At 40.3% G+C, this 21,493-nt stretch overlaps 1 protein-coding gene across 1 annotated transcript in view; it reads left to right on the top strand.

The window, feature by feature from the left end:
- Positions 1–21,493, top strand: part of LOC142484976 (ras/Rap GTPase-activating protein SynGAP-like) — a 184,737-nt gene that overhangs the window by 136,016 nt on the left and 27,228 nt on the right. Inside the window, exon 2 of the mRNA XM_075584217.1 lies at positions 17,797–17,918. Within this exon, the coding sequence (XP_075440332.1) occupies positions 17,797–17,918 (122 nt within the window). The remainder of the gene's footprint in view (positions 1–17,796; positions 17,919–21,493) is intronic.

A 21,493-nucleotide genomic window follows, 5' to 3' on the forward strand; every position in this document is an offset into this window, starting at 1 on the left:
TTTGTGTCTGTATAGTTACTCAGTTCTTGCTCTTTGTGTCTTTATAGTTACTCAGTTCCTGCACTTTGTTTCTGTATAGTTCTCAGTTCCTGCTGTTTGTGTCTGTATAGTTCTCAGTTCCTGCACTTTGTGTCTGTATAGTTACTATGTTCCTGCACTTTGTGCCTGTATAGTTACTCAGTTTTTGTACTTTGTGTCTGTATAGTTACTCAGTTCCCACACATTGTATCTGTATAGTAACTCAGTTCCTGCCCTTTGTGTCTTTACAGTTACTCAGTTCCTGCACTTTGTGTCTGTATAGTTACTCAGTTCCTGCTCTTTTTGTCTGCATAGTTGCTCAGTTCTCTCACTTTGTATCTGTATTGTTACTCAGATCCTTCACTTTGTGTCTGTATAGTTACTCAGTTCCTGCACTTTGTGTCTGTATAGTTACTCAGTTCTTGCACTTTGTGTCTGTATAGTTACTCAGATCGTTCACTTTGTGTCTGTATAGTTACTCAGTTCTTGTACTTTGAGTCTGTATAGTTACTCAGTTCCTGCTCTTTGTATCTGTATAGTTACTCAGTTCCTGCATTTTGTGTCTGTATAATTCTCAGTTCCGGCACTTTGTGTCTGTATAGTTAAATTTAAAATCAGAGACAGAACATAAAACACAGACAGAGCTCAGTTTTAGCACATTCAGTGAAACTCATACACGGTACAGTGCCTAAATATATATGTATAAATATCAAGTAAAATGGTCTTTTAGTTTGACATTTTTGGCCAAAATTGTTGTAAGCCCCTGAGCCAACTGCACGACAGACCACAATTCAGGGGTCCCTAGCGCTAATATAAATTCTTAATAACCTGTGTACAGGCATACCCCGTATTAACGTACGCAATGGGACCGGAGCATGTATGTAAAGCGAAAATGTACTTAAAGTGAAGCACTGCCTTTTTCCACTTATTGATACATGTACTGTACTGCAATCGTCATATACGTGCATAACTGATGTAAATAACACATTTGTAACAGGCTCTATAGTCTCCCCGCTTGCGCACAGCTTCGATACAGGTATTGCTGTTCAGGATGTGCTGACAAGCGCATGCGCGAGCTGCCATTTGTCTATTGGGCGATATGTCCTTACTCGCGAGTGTACTTAAAGTGAGTGTCCTTAAACCGGGGTATGCCTGTAGTAACAGGAAGAATGATTTATAGTAAATCTGTCAATATTAGTTGCAAAGTTCTAATTCTGATTGAAGCTTTTATTAACCTGTACATTACCAGGAAAGGCACTCTGTATTAGAGTTGTCACAACCATACTGCAAGCCGGCAAGTTCCCCTGAGTGGAAGATGCTATGGGGTGAGCCCTTAACCATTTAAATGTGGGAGGGGTTGAGCTACAATTAGGTAGGAGGTTGCCACCCTCCAATCAGCCAAGACTAGCTGAACAACAATTGTAAAACATACTGGACACCTAACAAGCTCCTATTGAACCCCCAAAATAACCACAACATATATATAAGCATATGAGTGTCACAGAGGAGCATGGCAATATATATTTAAAATCAGTTCCTGCACTTTGTTTCTGTATAGTTACTCAGTTCCTGCACTTTGTATCTGTATAGTTACTCAGTTATTGCACTTTGTATCTGTATAGTTACTCAGTTCTTGCTCTTTATATTTGTATAGTCTCAGTTCTTGCACTTTGTATCTGTATAGTTAGTCAGTTCCTGCACTTTGTGTCTGTATAGTTACTCAGTTCCTGCACTTTGTATCTGTATAGTTACTCAGTTCTTGCACTTTGTATCTGTATAGTTAGTCAGTTCCTGCACTTTGTGTCTGTATAGTTACTCAGTTCCTGCACTTTGTATCTGTATAGTTACTCAGTTCTTGCACTTTGTATCTGTATAGTTAGTCAGTTCCTGCACTTTGTGTCTGTATAGTTACTCAGTTCCTGCACTTTGTATCTGTATAGTTACTCAGTTCTTGCACTTTGTATCTGTATAGTTACTCAGTTCCTGCACTTTGTATCTGTATAGTTACTCAGTTCTTGCACTTTGTATCTGTATAGTTGCTCAGTTCCTGCACTTTGTGTCTGTATAGTTACTCAGTTTTTGCACTTTGTATCTGTATAGTTACTCAGGTCTTGCACTTTGTATCTGTATAGTTGCTCAGTTCCTGCACTTTGTGTCTGTATAGTTACTCAGTTTTTGCACTTTGTATCTGTATAGTTACTCAGGTCTTGCACTTTGTATCTGTATAGTTACTCAGTTCTTGCACTTTGTATCTGTATAGTTACTCAGTTCTTGCACTTTGTATCTGTATAGTTACTCAGTTCCTGCTCTTTGTGTCTGTATAGTTACTCAGTTCTTGCACTTTGTGTCTGTATAGTTACTCAGTTCCTGCACTTTGTATCTGTATAGTGTCGGTAGGCGTAGCCGGCCTTCATTAATAAAGGTGGAGCCCGGCTGACTGCCCCTGAAACCGTATGGCAAGGGCTGAGAGTGTCAGCTCTTGGGTCTAATATTGTACCTTACTGTGTTGCCTGTAATTTTGTTCCCCTTATACTGTCCCCCATAGGGGTATAAGCTAGGAACTGTGTGTGTGGGGGTAACTGTGTAAGCCCAGTGGGCTAGTTAATGCATTCTCTGTGTATTCCCTGTGACTCATGGGCCCGCAGCTGCCTGTGCAGCTTATAAGTGGGCTGCCTTGTATGGGTGGCCTCCTATGAGAAATAGCTGCAGGGCAGAGACTTCTGGCACATGAGGGGTAATGGGGGATAGTTTAACCTGCATTGCCTGCCAGCCAGGTATTAGAGCTGGTGTCTTAGAGAAGGTTCAGAACCCCCACATTATAGGTGCAAATGGTGGAGTGCCAGCTCTTGGGCGCACATGTTAGTTTTTCTGTGTTTTAAAGCTACGTTGCATGTTGTGCTTGTGCTATGAGTGGGACTTCAGACAGGATAAAAGGCAGCCACATGTCAATTAGCATCTCAATGCCACCAGCTCAGCTATAGGGATCGCTGGAAAATAAAATGACTCTGTTTTTTCCTATTTCATGTTCCCTTAACCCTAGAACTGTGACATTTCTTGTGTGTCAGTTTTAGGGGGGATATTTAGGTGGAAATACAATTATTTTGGCTGCAGAAGTTGGGGGGCCAAAGTTGCTGGTAGTCATTTAATTCTCCCCAGCGAGTAGGCATGATTTGCTGCTATGCGGGGTGAATTACACCAGGGCTTCCCTGTGTCCCCCAAACTCCTGGATTTAGGGCCCAAATATCCCCAAGTTATTTCCCGTATAAGTATAAGGTCACCAAAGTATATTCTGTGATTAAGTGCTCTTTATATCGTGTTTTGTGTTTTCTATAACGCTCTATACAGACAGCCCAGGCATATGGTTATGGTGTCAGATAGTCTGCGTAGAATCCATAGATGGAGGAGACGGGATGTTGAGAGATGTCGGGTGCTAAGTGGATGGGGCAGGGCGGAGTACTGGTTCTGGAGAACAGAGACCCCCTGGGGGGGAAACCTTCTGGTCTGCTGGACGCAGTGGTGCCTGCCCAGTGGGAGGCAATGGGCTGGCTAAGGAAAAGATGGTGATCGTAGGTGCTTTTCCTATGGGCCAGAACATATGTCCCGCCCACGGGGCGTCCCGAGCTGGTTCAACACGCCCCCTGCCTGTGACCTCATCAGCCAGATGAGCCCTGCTCTGGCTGCTGAGAATACTCCCACGCTCTGAGTGGCGGAAAGGCTCTGTCCATGTTAAATCATAGGTCATAGTAGTCTCTAAAAGGGGCTGCTGCAGATCAGAGCTCTCGCTCTCTTTCTCAGTCTTTTGAGACTTGTAGATCGTCTTGGTTCTGTCCAGTGAAGCGCCGGTAAGGTTTCCCAGGGGCATTGCGATCTCAGGGTCTCCTAGCCTAGCCGAGGACTGGTTCTGAGGAGGAAGTTACCTGTTTCAGGCTGGATTTCGGTCTAGGAGTCCCGGACAAGGGTCCTATCAAGTTAAGCCTTTGCTGAAGCAGGCGCCTTGCACCTTGGAAAGCCTAGTTTTAACCCCCAAACCCTAGTAAGTGTGTATATTCTTTGTATTTTGTATTTCTGTGTGTTACATAGTTACGTAGTAGATGAGGTTGAAAAAAGACATTCGTCCATCAAGTTCAACCTATGCTAAATTTAGACAACAGATACTTTATTCTATATCTATACTTACTTATTGATCCAGAGGAAGGCAAATAAAAAACCCCATTAAGGGGAAAAATTAATTCCTTCCTGACTCCAAGAATTGGCAATCGGATTAATCCCTGGATCAGTGTCCTTCCCATGTTTACTTATTTTGTATATCCCTGTATACCCTTCCCATCTAAAATGATGTCCAACCTTTTTTTGAACAAATCTATTGTATCTGCCATCACAGTCTCCATGGGCAATGAATTCCACATTTTAACTGCCCTTACTGTAAAGAACCCTTTCCTTTGTTGCTGGTGAAATCTCCTTTCCTCCAACCTAAAAGGATGCCCCCAAGTCCTTTGTACTGCCCGTGGGATGAATAGTTCTTTTAAAAGCTTCTTGTACTGTCCCCGAATATATTTGTATATAGTTATCATATCGCCTCTTTTCTAATGTAAAGAAATCTAATTTAGCTAGCCTCTCCTCATAAGTTAGATTGTCCATCCACTTTATTAATTTGGTGGCTCTTCTCTGCACTCTAGTTCCATAATGTCTTTTCTAAGGAGTGGCGCCCAAAATTGTACTCCATACTCAAGGTGTGGTCTTACTAATGCTTTGTAAAGGGGCATAATTATGTTTACCTCCCTTCATCCATTGCCTGTTCAATGCAAGATAAGATCTTGTTTGCCTTTGCAGCTACTGCATGACATTGGGAACTATTGCTAAGCCTGCTATCTAAAAGCACTCCTAAATCCTTCTCCATCAAGCATTCCCCCAATTTATCCCCATTTAATGTGTAAGTCGCTAGTTTATTCTTGCATCCCAAATGCATAACCTTACATTTATCTGTATTAAACTTCATCTGCCATTTACCTGCCCACGTTTCCAGTCTCTCCAAGTCCTTCTGAAGAGAAATTACATCCTGCTCTGATTCTACTACCTTACACAATTTAGTATCATCAGCAAAGATTGAGACTTTGCTCTCGATGCCAACCTCAAGGTCATTAATAAACAAGTTAAAAAGCAGGGGTCCCAGTACCGATCCCTGAGGTACTCCACTCACTACTTTAGCCCAACCTGAAAAAGTTCCATTTATGACAACCCTCTGTTGTCTGTCCTTTAACCAGTTTTCAAACCAGGTGCATATATTATTACTGAGTCCAATTTTCTTTATTTTGTACACCAACCTCTTGTGTAAAACCATATCAAAAGCCTTTGAAAAATCTAAGTAGACCACATCAACTGTATTGCCCTTGTCTAAATTCCCACTTACGTCCTCAAAGAAACAAATAAGGTTAGTTTGGCATGATCTATCCTTCATAAATCCATGCTGACTATTACTAATAATTTTATTTTCCATTAGGTATTCCTGAATATTATCCTGTATTAAACCTTCAAGTAGTTTCCCTACTATTGAAGTCAGGCTTACAGGTCTGTAATTCCCAGGATGTGATCTATCTCCCTTTTTAAATATAGGCACCACATCTGCTTTACGCCAATCTTGTGGTACTGAGCCTGAGGAAATGGAGTCCTTGAATATTAAATATAATGGTTTGGCTATTACTGAACTTAACTCCTTGAGAACTCTTGGATGTATGCCATCGGGGCCAGGTGCCTTATTAACTTTAATTTTTTCAAGCCGCTTATGAACTTCTTCCTCAGTTAACCAATTGGTCATTAATATGGAGGTTGTGGCTTCCTCCTGCGGCACTACTATTGAAATTGATTTTTCCCTGGTAAACATAGAGGTAAAGAATTTGTTTAATACCTCTGCTTTTTCCATATATCCAATAATCTTACTACCCATCTAACACTGAAAGGGTCCTATATATTTATTTCTAATTTTTTTGTTATTAAGGTACTTAAAGAACTTTTTAGGGTTGATCCTATTTTCTATTGCAATCCTTTTTTCATTATCCATTTTTGCTAATTTGATTGTCCTTTTGCAATTTTTGTTACATTCCTTATAATTCTGATACGATGTCTCCGTCCCTTCTGACTTACAGGGCCTCATGCAGAGAGCAGCGCTAATAGCAATCTCGCCATTTTCCTGCGAAAATCGAGCTAAAAGCAGCAGAAAAATGCAAGTTTCAAAAAAAGCGCCATGTTTTTTTTCTTGAAATTCGCTGCGCGGCTGGAGAGAACAGAAATCTCTCCAGTGTTTTTTTTCTGCCGTATGCAGAGAGCCGCGATCGCCATCTAGTGGCTGTTCGCGCCAAAAAAATGGCGCGATTTTCAACATTTTTCCTCTCCACCAAGCAGCTGGCGCTCCGCGGCCGGTGGAGGGGAAAAAAATAAATCGATTTCTTTCCCACTAGTTTCAACAGCGCTCATAGCGCTGGTTGAAACTCTCCATATGCAGAAAGGCAGTTTTATGCCCTTTCTGCATATGGAGAAAAAAACTCTCCATTACTGCTACTTTTTTTTAAACTCTCCAATTTATTCTAGCGCTGCTTTCTGCATAGGCCCCAAAGAATCTAAACGCCTTCCTCTTCTTGTCCATTTCCTCCCCTACCTGTTTATTTAGCCACATTGGTTTTTACTTATTTCTTTTATACTTATTACCCAAGGGTATACACTGATAACTGTGCTTTTCTAACAATGTTTTAAAGACTGCCCATTTATCTTCTACATTTGTTCCTGCAAAAGCATCATCCCATTGTATTACTACTAGATTAGTCCTCAGTTTATTAAAATCTGCCTTTCTAAAGTTTAAAGTCTTTGTTGAACCCAAGTAATCTGTTTTTTGATAATTTATTTCAAATGAGACCATGTTATGATCACTGTTACCCAAATGTTCCAGGACTTGAATATTTGATATTACTTCTACATTGTTTGATATGACCAAATCCAGAACTGCCCCTCTCCTGGTTGGTTACTCAATAATTTGGGTCACATAATTGTCTTTAAGCACCCTTAAAAACCTGTTCCCTTTTGTTGTAACGCTAATCTCATTGCTCCAGTCTATATCTGCATAATTAAAATCCCCCATTATGCAAACATGACCCATTTTTGATGCCTTCTCCATTTGCAAAAGTATTTTAGCTTCCTCAATCTCACAGATATTTGGTGGTTTATAGCATATTCCCACAAACATTTTCTTTATACTTTTACCTCCACTGCTAATTTCTGTACACAAAGTCTCTACATTTTCATAATTCCCTTCATAGACACAATCCCTTATAATAAGTTTTAGATCCGGTTTAACATATAAACATACTCCACCTCCCCTTCTATTTGTTCGATCCTTCCGAAAAAGGGAATAACCCTCTAAATTAACTGTCCAGTCATGAGTTTCATCCCACCATGTTTCAGTAATGCCTATGATATCATACTGCTCCCTTGCAGCTATTAATTCCAGCTCCCCCATTTTATCTGTCAGGCTTCTTGCATTAGCAAGCATGCATTTAAGTTTTTTTTCAGCCTGTACTATTATCTTATCTGCTCCTTCCTTTCTGCTCCCACTTGGTTTAGTCTTTAGAAGTTTTCTATTATTATCTCTATGTACTATTGGTGTCTCACTGCTTGTCAAACTTGCACTTGCCCCCATTGTACCTCAAAAAACCCTTGTTTCTACTTCTATTCTATTTAGTTTGTTATCTGTTTCATTTCCCTCCCCCTCCATCCTCGTTTTTCCGAGGTCTTATCCGAATAAACCTCATTTTATTTAATTTAATTATTGTGTTTTGCCTATTGACTGATCCCTTTAAATATAAATGGTGTTAAAAGTCTTGTGCTACCGTGACATATAGTTACTCAGTTCTTGCACTTTGTGTCTGAATAGTTACTCAGTTCCTGCACTTTGTATCTGTATAGTTACTCAGTTCCTTGTGTCTGTATAGGTACTCAGTTCCTGTACTTTGTATCTGTATAGGTACTCAGTTCATGCACATTGTGTCTGTATAGTTACTCAGTTCCTGCACTTTGTGTCTGTATAGTTACTCAGTTCTTGCACTTTGTATCAGTATAGTTACTCAGTTCTTTCAATTTGTGTCTGTATAGGTACTCAGTTCTTACACTTTGGAGGTTATGCACAAAGCAGTGATATGTGTTTTTAAGTGAGATAAATGCTTTTTGGTTCAATTTATGGCGCAATTTTTTTTAGCAATAACTGTATTTGATGATGTAAAGCCATTTAAGCGCGCAATATTGAGAAATAAAGGCATTTATCTCACATAAAACACTTATCACTGCTTTGTGCATAACCCCTTTGTGCTTGTATAGTTACTCAGTTCTTGCACGTTGTGTCTGTATAGTTACTCAGTTCTTGCACGTTGTGTCTGTATAGTTACTCAGTTCTTGCACGTTGTGTCTGTATAGTTACTCAGTTCTTGCACGTTGTGTCTGTATAGTTACTCAGTTCCTGCACTTTGTATCTGTATAGTTACTCAGTTATTGCACTTTGTGTCTGTATAGTTACTCAGTTCCTGCACTTTGTATCTGTATAGTTACTCAGTTCCTGCACTTTGTGCCTGGATAGTTACTCAGTTCCTGCACTTTGTGTCTGTATAGTTCTCAGTTCTTGTACTTTGTATCTGTATAGTTCTCAGTTCCTGCACTTTGTGTCTGTATAGTTACTCAGTTTTTGCATTTTCTGTCTGTATAGTTACTCAGTTCCTGCACTTTGTGTTTGTATAGTTACTCAGTTCTTGCACTTTGTGTCTGTATAGTTACTCAGTTCCAAAACTTTGTGTCTGTATAGTTACTCAGTTCCTGCACTTTGTGTCTGTATAGTTACTCAGTTCTTGCACTTTGTGTCTGTATAGTTACTCAGTTCTTGCACTTTGTGTCTGCATAGTTACTCAGTTCCTGCACTTTGTGTCTGTATAGTTACTCCGTTCTTGCAATTTGTATCTGTATAGTTACTCAGGTCCTGCACTTTGTGTTTGTATAGTTCTCAGTTCTTGCACTTTGTATCTGTATAGTTATTCAGTTCCTGCACTTTGTGTCTATATAGTTACTTAGTTCCTGCACTTTCTGTCTGTATAGTTCTCAGTTCCTGCACTTTGTGTTTGTATAGTTACTCAGTTCCTGCATTTTGTGTCTGTATAGTTACTCAGTTCCTGCATTTTCTGTCTGTATAGTTACTCAGTTCCTGCACTTTGTGTCTGTATAGTTACTCAGTTCCTGCACTTTGTGTCTGTATAGTTACTCAGTTCCTGCATTTTCTGTCTGTATAGTTCTCAGTTCCAATACTTTGTATCTGTTTAATTACTCAGTTCCAATACTTTGTGTCTGTATAATTACTCAGTTCTTGCACTTTGTATCTGTATAGTTACTCAGTTCCTGCACTTTGTGTCTGTATAGTTACTCAGTTCCTGCACTTTGTATCTGTATAGTTACTCAGTTCTTGCACTTTGTATCTGTATAGTTACTCAGTTTTTGCACTTTGTGTCTGTATAGTTACTCAGTTCCTGCACTTTGTGTCTGTATAGTTCTCAGTTCTTGCACTTTGTATCTGTATAGAAACTCAGTTCCTGAACTTTGTGTCTGTATAGTTCTCAGTTCTTGCACTTTGTATCTGTATAGTTACTCAGTTCCTGCACTTTGTGTTTCTATAGTTCTCAGTTCTTGCACTTTGTATCTGTATAGTTATTCAGTTCTTGCACTTTGTGTCTGTATAGTTACTCAGTTCTTGCACTTTGTGTCTGTATAGTTACTCAGTTCCTGCACTTTTTGCCTGTATAGTTACTCAGTTCCTGCACTTTGTGTCTATATAGTTACTCAGTTCTTGTTCTTTGTATCTGTATAGTTCTCAGTTCTTGTTCTTTTTATCTGTATAGGTACTCAGTTCTTGCACTTTGTGTCTGTATAGTTACTCAGTTCCTGCACTTTGTGCCTGTATACTTACTCAGTTCTTGCACTTTGTGTCTGTATAGTTACTCAGTTCCTGCACTTTGTGCATGTATACTTACTCAGTTCTTGCACTTTGAGCCTATATAGTTACTCAGTTCTTGTTCTTTGTATCTGTATACAATCTACAATAAATGATCGTATAAATATACAAATACAATGAAAATATAAATATACAACCGGATGGAATTGATGGGTGATCTCGGCCAACGTTGATCAAACATGAAATAAGAAAAAGAAATACATAGTGTAATACTGATAAAACATGTGAAAGACAAATACCATCAAACAAACAAACAAACAAACAAACAGACAAGAATTAGCAAATATTAAAATATTACAATTAGCAAATATTAGAATAATAGTGTAGCTGGAACACACAATGGACTAAAAATGATGAATTTAATATATTATTAAAACATGTACAACAATTAAGCACAATTAAAGGACCCAATCGATATCCGTCCGAATTGCCCGCTTATCGAAGCCAGAATATATAACCGCAGTGGATATTTAAAGAGAGTATCCCCTCTCACAGTGACTGGTTCTCTGACCGGCACAGCTTACAGATGGATTTCAGGAATCGCCGCGTGCTGATGGTGTAGAAATGGAGAAAGCGTCCCTCCACGCGGTAACAGGGGCAGGAGATCACTGTCTTGATGTGGAGCAGTCCGGGCATGCGCAGAAGCGCCCGTCACAGTATTGACGGCACCGCAAAATCTCCTGCTCCTCGCGGTCGCGTATCATCCAAATGGCGGCAGATTCAAAAGTGCTGTGTGTCACAGAACTGCACGGCTGGGCTGGCAATGGAATAGGGCAGCTGACGGCAACGGGGGGATAACGGGGACGTTGCCGTCAGCTGCCCTATTCCATTGCCGTCAGCTGCCCTATTCCATTGCCAGCCCAGCTGTGCAGTTCTGTGACACACAGCACTTTTGAATCTGCCGCCATTTGGATGATACGCGACCGCGAGGAGCAGGAGATTTTGCGGTGCCGTCAATACTGTGACGGGCGCTTCTGCGCATGCCCGGACTGCTTCACATCAAGACAGTGATCTCCTGCCCCTGTTACCGCGTGGAGGGACGCTTTCTCCATTTCTACACCATCAGCACGCGGCGATTCCTGAAATCCATCTGTAAGCTGTGCCGGTCAGAGAACCAGTCACTGTGAGAGGGGATACTCTCTTTAAATATCCACTGCGGTTATATATTCTGGCTTCGGTAAGCGGGCAATTCGGACGGATATCGATTGGGTCCTTTAATTGTGCTTAATTGTTGTACATGTTTTCATAATATATTAAATTCATCATTTTTAGTCCATTGTGTGTTCCAGCTACACTATTATTCTAATATTTGCTAATTGTAATATTTTAATATTTGCTAATTCTTGTCTGTTTGTTTGTTTGTTTGTTGGTATTTGTCTTTCACATGTTTTATCAGTATTACACTATGTATTTCTTTTTCTTATTTCATTTTTGATCAACGTTGGCCGAGATCACCCATCAATTCCATCCGGTTGTATATTTATATTTTCATTGTATTTGTATATTTATACGATCATTTATTGTAGATTGTGTTTATCGCCATTGATACTATTCCAGTGACATACTCTTGTCTGACCAGGGGTCAGAGACGTATCTAGGCAGCTACACGTGGCCAATTTATATTTCTTTTATTTTATTTATTTTCATTAGCGCTACCTATTGTTTTTTATTGTATCTGTATAGTTACTCAGTTCTTCCTCTTTGTATCTGTATAGTTCTCAGTTCTTCCTCTTTGTGTCTGTATAGTTACTCAGTTATTCCTCTTTGTGTCTGTATAGTTACTCAGTTCCTGCACTTTGTGTCTGTATAGTTACTCAGTTCCTGTACTTTGTGACTGTATAGTTACTCAGTTCTTCCTCTTTGTGTCTGTATAGTTCTCAGTTCCTCCTCTTTGTGTCTGTATAGTTCTCAGTTCCTGCACTTTTTGTCTGTATAGTTACTCAATTCTTCCTCTTTGTGTCTGTATAGTTCTCAGTTCTTGCACTTTGTGTCTGTATAGTTACTCAATTCTTCCTCTTTGTGTCTGTATAGTTCTCAGTTCTTGCACTTTGTGTCTGTATAGTTACTCAGTTCTTGCACTTTGTGTCTGTATAGTTACTCAGTTCTTGTTCTTTGTATCTGTATAGTTCTCAGTTCTTCCTCTTTGTGTCTGTATAGTTACTCAGTTATTCCTCTTTGTGTCTGTATAGTTCTCAGTTCCTCCTCTTTGTGTCTGTATAGTTACTCAGTTCCTGCACTTTGTATCTGCATAGTTACTCAGTTCCTCCTCTTTGTGTCTGTATAGTTCTCAGTTCTTCCTCTTTGTGTCTGTATAGTTACTCAATTCTTCCTCTCTGTGTCTGTATAGTTCTCAGTTCTTCCTCTTTGTGTCTGTATAGTTACTCAGTTCCTGCACTTTGTGTCTGTATAGTTGCTCAGTTCCTGCACTTTGTGTCTGTATAGTTACTCAGTTCCTGCACTTTGTGTTTGTATAGTTACTCAGTTCCTGCACTTTGTGTCTGTATAGTTCTCAGTTCCTCCTCTTTTTGTCTGTATAGTTACTCAGTTCTTCCTCTTTGTGTCTGTATAGTTCACAGCTCCTCCTCTTTTTGTCTGTATAGTTACTCAGTTCTTCCTCTTTGTGTCTGTATAGTTCTCAGTTCCTGCACTTTGTACCTGTATAGTTACTCAGTTCCTGCACTTTGTGTCTGTATAGTTACTCAGTTCCTGCACTTTGTGTCTGTATAGTTCTCAGTTCCTCCTCTTTGTGTCTGTATAGTTACTCAGTTCCTCCTCTTTGTGTCTGTATAGTTCTCAGTTCCTCCTCTTTGTGTCTGTATAGTTACTCAGTTCTTCCTCTTTGTGTCTGTATAGTTCTCAGTTCCTCCTCTTTGTGTCTGTATAGTTACTCAGTTCCTGCACTTTGTGTCTGTATAGTTCTCAGTTCCTCCTCTTTGTGTTTGTATAGTTACTCAGTTCTTCTTCTTTGTGTCTGTATAGTTCTCAGTTCCTGCACTTTGTGTCTGTATAGTTCTCTGTTCCTCCTCTTTGTGTTTGTATAGTTACTCAGTTCCTGCACTTTGTGTTTGTATAGTTACTCAGTTCCTGCACTTTGTGTCTGTTTATTTATTACATTGCGGCACTTTGATGATGATGATGACGAAAGAGGTTTTATGATTATGATAATTCAGCATTGATGATGATAAAAGTATAAAGACGATGAAGGTTGTATGATGATGACGATGATGATTAAAGTTGCATCACGATGAGGAAAGCTGTATGATGATGATGATGATGAAGGTTGTATGATGATGAAGGTTGTATCACGGTGACGATGCAGTTTGTAAGATGATGATGATGATAATGATGATGAAGGTTGTATGATGATAATGATTATGATGATGATGATGAAGATGATGATGTTGATGATGGGGGTTGTATTATGATGAAGTTGTATCACGGTGACGATGCAGTTTGTAAGATGATGATGATAATGATGATGGTTGGATGATGATGATGATGATTATGATGATGATGAAGGTTGTATGGTGATGATAATCCAGCATCAATGGTTCTAAAGAATATATAATGATAATGAGGGTTGTAAGATGATGATGAAGATGAAGGTTGTGTGATGATGATGATGATGATGATGCTGATGATGCTGATGATGATGATGATGATGATGATGATGATGATGATGATGGTGGTAGTATCACGATAATTATGACGATAAAGGTTGTGCGATGATGATTATTCAGCATCGACAATGATAAAGAATGTATAATGATCATAAAGGTTGTATGATAATGAAGGTTGTATGATGATGATGAAGAAGGATGTATCATGATGATGTTGATGATGATAGGTTGTATGATGATGATGATGATGATGAAGGTTGTATGATAATGAAGGTTATATGATGATGATGATAGGTTGTATGGTGATAATGATGATGAAGGTTGTATGATAATGAAGGTTGTATGATGATGATGAAGGAGGTATCATGATGATGTTGATGATGATAGGTTGTGTGGTGATAATGATGATGAAGGTTGTATGATAATGAAGGTTGTATGATAATGAAGGTTGGATGATGATGATGATGATGATGATGATGATGATGATGATGATGATGATGATGATGATGATGATAATGATAGGTTGTATGGTGATAATGATGATGATAGGTTGTATGGTGATAATGATGATGAAGGTTGTATGATAATGAAGGTTGTATGATTATGATGAAGGATGTATCATGATGATGTTGATGATGATAGATTGTATGATGATGACAGGTTGTGTGGTGATGATGAAGGATGTATCATGATGATGATGATGATAGGTTGTATGATGATGATGATGATGATGATAGGTTGTATGGTGATAATGATCATAAAGGTTGTATGATAATGAAGGTTGTATGATTATGATGAAGGATGTATCATGATGATGTTGATGATGATAGGTTGTGTGGTGATGATGATGATGATGATGATGATGATGATGATGATGATGATGATGATGATGATGATGATGATGATGATGATGATGATGATGATGATAGGTTGTATGGTGATAATGATGATGATAGGTTGTATGATGATGATGAAGGATGTATCATGATGATGTTGATGATGATAGGTTGTGTGATGATGATGATGATGATGATGATGATGATGATGATGATGATGATGATGATGATGATGATAGGTTGTATGGTGATAATGATGATGAAGGTTGTATGATGATGATGAAGGTTGTATGATGATGATGAAGTTTGTATCACAGTGACAATGACGTTTCTAAGATGATAACGGTGATGATTATGAAGGTTATATTACGATAATGACGATGATAATGAAGGTTTTAGCACGATGATGATGAAGTTTGTATGATGATGATGATGAAGGTTATTTGATGATGGTGGTTGTACGACGATGATGGCTGCATCACGGTGACGATGAAGTTTGTAACATGGTGATGATGAAGTTTGTAACATGATGAATTATGATGATGATGATGATTGTATCACGATGATAATGATGATGAAGGTTGTATGAAAATGATGAAGATGCATCACGATGATGATGGTGGGGGTGGTGATGATGATGATGATGATTATGATGGGGTGTATTGTGATAATTATGATGAATGTTGTATTGTGATAATGATGATGAAGGTTGTATGGTGATAATGATGATGAAGGTTGTATGGTGATAATGATGAGGAAGGTTGTATGGTGATAATGATGAGGAAGGTGGTATGGTGATAATGATGATGAAGGTTGTATGATGGTGATGATGGAGGTTGTATGGTGATAATTATGAGGAAGGTTGTATGATGATGATGAAGGTTGTATGATGATCATGATGATGAAGATTGTATGATGATGATGAAGTTTTTATCACAGTGACAAGGACGTTTTTAAGATGATGATGATAATGAAGGCTGTGTCACCATGATGATGAAGAAGATTGTATTATGATGATGAAGGTTGTATGATGATGATGGCTGTATCACGGTGACGATGAAGTTTGTAACATGATGAATTATGATGATGATTGCATAACGATGATAATGATGATGTAGGTTGGATGATGATGATGATGATGATGATGATGATGATGATGATGATGATGATGGTGGTGATGATGATGATGATGATGATGATGATGATGATGATGATGATGAAGGTGGTATGATAATGAAGATGATGATTATGAGAGGTTGTATGATGATGATAATGATGTTTTTATGATGATGATGATAATAAAGGTTGTATGATAATGAAAATTAAGGTTGTATCATAGTGCCGGTGAAGTTTCTAACATAATGATGATGATGCAGGTTATATCACGATTATGGATGATGATGGTTGTATTATTACGATGAAGCTTGTAACATTATGATGAAGGGTTAATTCTATTGATGACATTTTTATTGTGAATACAGATGAATAATGAGGAAGTTGTAACATGATGAGAATGATGGTTTATTGATGATGACGATGATGATGATAATGCTGCTGAAGGTTGTATCGCATGATGATGATGAAGAATTTGTAATGATGATGATGATGATTATATTATTATGGTGATGGTCATATGATGATGGTAATGAAGATTATTTCATAATGATGATAATTTAACTTGTATCACATGGACGATGAAGGTTGTGTGATGATGATGATGATGACGATTATATCAAGTTCATAATGAATGTCATCATGATAGTAATAAAGGGATGAGGATGGTTGATGATATTGATGAAAGTTTCATAATTAATACAGATTAATGATGATGATGAGGAGGATGAAGGTTTAATAATGATGACGTTTTGATGGTGGATACAGATTAAAGATGAGGAAGATTTCATGATGATGAAGAGAATGAAGGTTTGATAAGAATAAAGATGAAGGTTTGATAATGATGAAGGTTTGATGGAGTAGCTTAATGATGTATCCCTCCCAGCCTGGCTCTCAGGGACTTTGCATCAGTGTCTGTATTATAGGCTACTCAGAATGCATTATTCCTTAATCCTTATTCAGGGTGCAGGGTTCATGCAGGCTGGGCGGGGGTAAGCAATAATGGGGGCGCCAGGAACTTTATTCATTCAACCAGCAGCTTTATTATCCGTTAGACACAGTCTCACATTTGTTATATACAGTGCATCCGATTGGGTGTCCTTTTGCTATACTGTTTGTATAGCTTCCCTAGCTGCCCGTATCTCAGCCTACTAGGAAGGTGCTGAGGTTTAATGGTCCTTACATGACATATATTGTCCCTCTGTTCCATAGTCCTGATAGTGCTCCATGTACACGGGGCCCCTAGCGGACCTAGTACTACTCCCTCTATGATCAGCCTCTCCATTTTGGGTCGACCTGCGACCATGTGGCCTTCTGGATGAAAGACACCCTTCGATGGTGCTGATCCAACTATGCCTAGGGGCTGTGGTTTGATGAGCTCCGTTGGCCATAGGCTGTCTCTCTGCGAACCTTGAAAGTAATACAGGATCATTTCTGTGGGACACTATCTAGAAGGCTACTCTGCCTAACTAGAAAGCAATAAAAATGAATCCTTAACCTATCCTTAACATAGGAAATGATACACATATTCACAGTGAGACCCCTCTTCTTCAACTCCTCCTGGGATCTGAGTTCCAGAAACGTCCCCCCTTTGGTATTTATATCCCAGCATAATGTCACTGTCTCCAGGCAGGAGGGGACGGGGCTGAACTTCTGCTGAGTCACCCCAGCACTATGTAATAGGGAAGGGGTGTTACTCTGTGTGAGCCCACACAGTTAACCCCCTAAGGCCTTAGTATTCCCAAAGGGGGTATACAATGATAAGGAACATTTCATGATGATGAGGAAGATAAAGGTTGGATAATAATGATTATGATGGTGATGAGGGTTTAGGGATGAGGATGAAGGTAGGATCAAAGTGATGATCAAGGATATACAATGACGATGATGATCATGGTGATAATGAAAGTTTATTGATAGTATTGATTAAAGTTTTATGATGATGAAGGTTAAATTAAGGTGGTGATGATGATGATGATGATGATGATGATGATGATGATGATGATGATGATGATGATGATGATGATGATGATGATGATGATGATGATGATGATGATGATGCCGTTTTAATGATAATAATGAGGTGTAGTGATGATGATGATGATGAATGTTGAATGGTGATAATGATCTTCAGATTGTAATGATGATGACGATCCAGCCCCTGATCTCTTCCCCACAGATGCTCGAGGACCTCCCATGCATCGTATGCCATATGTCACCTCCCCATACGAGCGCCCAGCCAGAAATCCGCGGTTCTGTGTCATCTCTGGAAACCAGATTCTTATGCTCGATGAAGAGGAGGTGAGGGACCTCCCACATCTTTCCTTTACCCCATATATTCCTACCCTATCCCTGATCTTCCAAACCCTTCAACAGACACTTCAAAATATAACCTTCCTATAACTCCAACTATTACCCCATATAACCTCTCCCTATAACTCCTCCTATTGCCCCATATAACCTCTCCCTATAACTCCTCCTATTACCCCATATAACCTCTCCCTATAACTCCTCCTATTACCCCATATAACCTCTCCCTATAACTCCTCCTATTACCCCATATAACCTCTCCCTATAACTCCTCCTATTACCCCATATCACCCCTTCCTATAACTCCTCCTATCACCCCATATCACCTCTCCCTATAAACTCCTCCTATTACCCCATATAACCTCTCCCTATAACTCCTCCTATTACCCCATATAACCTCTCCCTATAACTCCTCCTATTACCCCATATAACCTCTCCCTATAACTCCTCCTATTACCCCATATCACCCCTTCCTATAACTCCTCCTATCACCCCATATCACCCCTCCCTATAACTCCTCCTATTACCCCATATAACCGCTCCCTATAACTTCTCCTATCACCCCATATACCCGCTCCCTATAACTCCTCCAATCACCCCATATAACCTCTCCCTATAACTCCTCCTATTACCCCATATAACCTCTCCCTATAACTGCTCCTATTATCCCATATAACCTCTCCCTATAACTGCTCCTATTACCCCATATAACCCCTCCCTGTAACTCCTATTACCCCATATAACCTCTCCCTATAACTCCTCCTATTACCCCATATAACCTCTCCCTATAACTCCTATTACCCCATATAACCTGTCCCTATAACTCCTCCTATTACCCCATATACCCCCTCCCTATAACTCCTCCTATTACCCCATATAACCTCTCACTATAACTGCTCCTATTACCCCATATACCCCTCCCTATAACTCCTATTACCCCATATAACCTCTCCCTATAACTCCTATCACCCCATATAACCTCTCCCTATAACTCCTCCTATTACCCCATATAACCTCTCCCTATAACTCCTCCTATTACCCCATATAACCTCTCCCTATAACTCCTCCTATTGTCCCATATAACCCCTCCCTATAACTCCTATTACCCCATATAACCTCTCCCTATAACTCCTATTACCCCATATAACCCCTCCCTATAACTCCTATTACCCCATATCACCCCTACCTATAACTCCTCCTATCACCCCATATAACCTCTCCCTATAACTCCTCCTATTACCCCATATAACCTCTCCCTATAACTCCTATTACCCCATATAACCTCTCCCTATAACTCCTCCTATTACCCCATATAACCTCTCCCTATAACTCCTATGACCCCATATAACCTCTCCCTATAACTCCTCCTATTACCCCATATAACCTCTCCCTTTAACTCCTATGACCCCATATAACCTCTCCCTATAACTCCTCCTATTACCCCATATAACCTCTCCCTATAACTCCTATTACCCAATATAACCTCTCCCTGTAACTCCTATTACCCCATATAACCCCTCCATATAACTCCTCCTATTGTCCCATATAACCTCTCCCTATAACCTCTATTGTCCCAGATAGAGTTGAGGTTATACTCAGTAAAGATCTATCCGCAGTGTTAGGGTAGCGTGTGTGTGTGTGTGTGTGTGTGTGTGTGTGTGTGTGTGTGTGTGTGTGTGTGTGTGTGTGTGTGTGTGTGTGTGTGTGTGTGTGTGTGTGTGTGTGTGTGTGTGTGTGTGTGTGTGTGTGTGTGTGTGTGTGTGTGTCCCTCTCTAGGCAGGAGCTGAGTGGAGCAGCTGATGGACGGGAGGAAGTGGGTGTAATACAAGCTGCTAACCAGATCCTGCCTTCATTATTATCACTGCGAATAACTACTGTATGAGGAGAGTGGGAGAGACACAGAAGAGAAAGAGGGGAGAAGGGGGAGAGACAGAGAGAAGGGGAGCAGCAGAGCAGCAAGTGAGAGGTGGCAGGGAGAAAGAAGGGACAGAGAGGTGGGGATACAAAAATAGAGTATTCAAAAAAAGGGGATGGGGAGTAGGGGGGGGGGCGACAGAGAAGGATACTAGAGAAGGGGTGAGAGAGGGACTGTGAGCTTTTGAGATTGAGTGGGAGTGGAAGAGAGCTAGAGAGTGAGTGTGTGTGACTGTGTGTGAGACGGAGAATGTGAGAGAATTAGTGTGTCTGACAGAGTGTGACAGGGAGAATGCGAGAGTGAGTGTGTGTGATGGTGTGACTGGGAGAGTGTGAGTGTGTGTGACTGTGTAAGAGTGAGTGTGTGCAACTATGTGACTGAGAGAGTGAGTGTGTGTGACTGTGTGTGAGACAGGGAGAATGTGAGAGAATTAGTGTGTCTGACAGAGTGTGACAGGGAGAATGCGAGAGTGAGTGTGTGTGATGGTGTGACTGGGAGAGTGTGAGTGTGTGTGACTGTGTAAGAGTGAGTGTGTGCAACTATGTGACTGAGAGAGTGAGTGTGTGTGACTGTGTGTGAGACAGGGAGAATGTGAGAGAATTAGTGTGTCTGACAGAGTGTGACAGGGAGAATGCGAGAGTGAGTGTGTGTGATGGTGTGACTGGGAGAGTGTGAGTGTGTGTGACTGTGTAAGAGTGGGTGTGTGCGACTATGTGACTGAGAGAGTGAGTGTGTGTGACTGTGTGTGAGACAGGGAGAATGTGAGAGAATTAGTGTGTCTGACAGAGTGTGACAGGGAGAAAGCAAGAGTGAGTGTGTGTGATGGTGTGACTGGGAGAGTGTGAGTGTGTGTGACTGTGTAAGAGTGAGTGTGTGCAACTATGTGACTGAGAGAGTGAGTGTGTGACTGTGGAGGGAGTGAGTGTGTGTGACAGAGAGTGAGTGTGTGTGACAGTGTGTGTGAGTGTGAGACAGGAGACTGGTAGAATGTGAGAGTGAGTGAGTGTGAGTGTGTAAGACTGGAGACGGAGAATGTGAGAGTGAGTGAGTGTGACTGTGTAAGACGAGACAGGGAGAATGTGAGAGTGAGTGTGAGACAGGAAAGAGGGAGAATGTGAGAGTGTATGCATGATTGTGGGACTTTGAGTGTGAGTATGTGTGACTGTGAGACAGGAGACAAAGAATGCAAGAGACTGAGTGGGTGTGACTATGAGAGCGTGTGAGACAGTGAGAATGTGAGAGAGTGAGTGTGTGTAACTGTGAGAAGTGAGTGTGTGTGTGTGACTGTGAGACAGGGAGAATGTAAGAGACTATGTGTGGCTATGATAGAGTGTGTGTCGGAGTGTGAGACAGGAGACGGAGAATATGAGAGAGTGAGTGTGTGTGACTGTGACAGAATGTGTGACTATGTGTGAGTATGAGACTGAGACAGGGAGAATGTGAGAGACTGAGTGTGTGACTGTGAGGGAGTGTGTGAGTGTGAGACAGGAGAATATGTGAGATTGAGTGTGTGTGACTGTGAGAGAGTGTGTGACTGTGTGTGTGACACAGGAGACAGGGCAAATGTGAGAGAGTGCGTGTGTGTGACAATGAGAGAGTGTGTGTCAGAGTGTGAGACAGGAGACGGAAAATTTGAGAGAGTGAGTGTGTG

The sequence above is a fragment of the Ascaphus truei genome, unplaced genomic scaffold (assembly GCF_040206685.1).
Source record: "Ascaphus truei isolate aAscTru1 unplaced genomic scaffold, aAscTru1.hap1 HAP1_SCAFFOLD_491, whole genome shotgun sequence".
In the NCBI taxonomy this organism is placed as follows: Eukaryota; Metazoa; Chordata; class Amphibia; order Anura; family Ascaphidae; genus Ascaphus; species Ascaphus truei.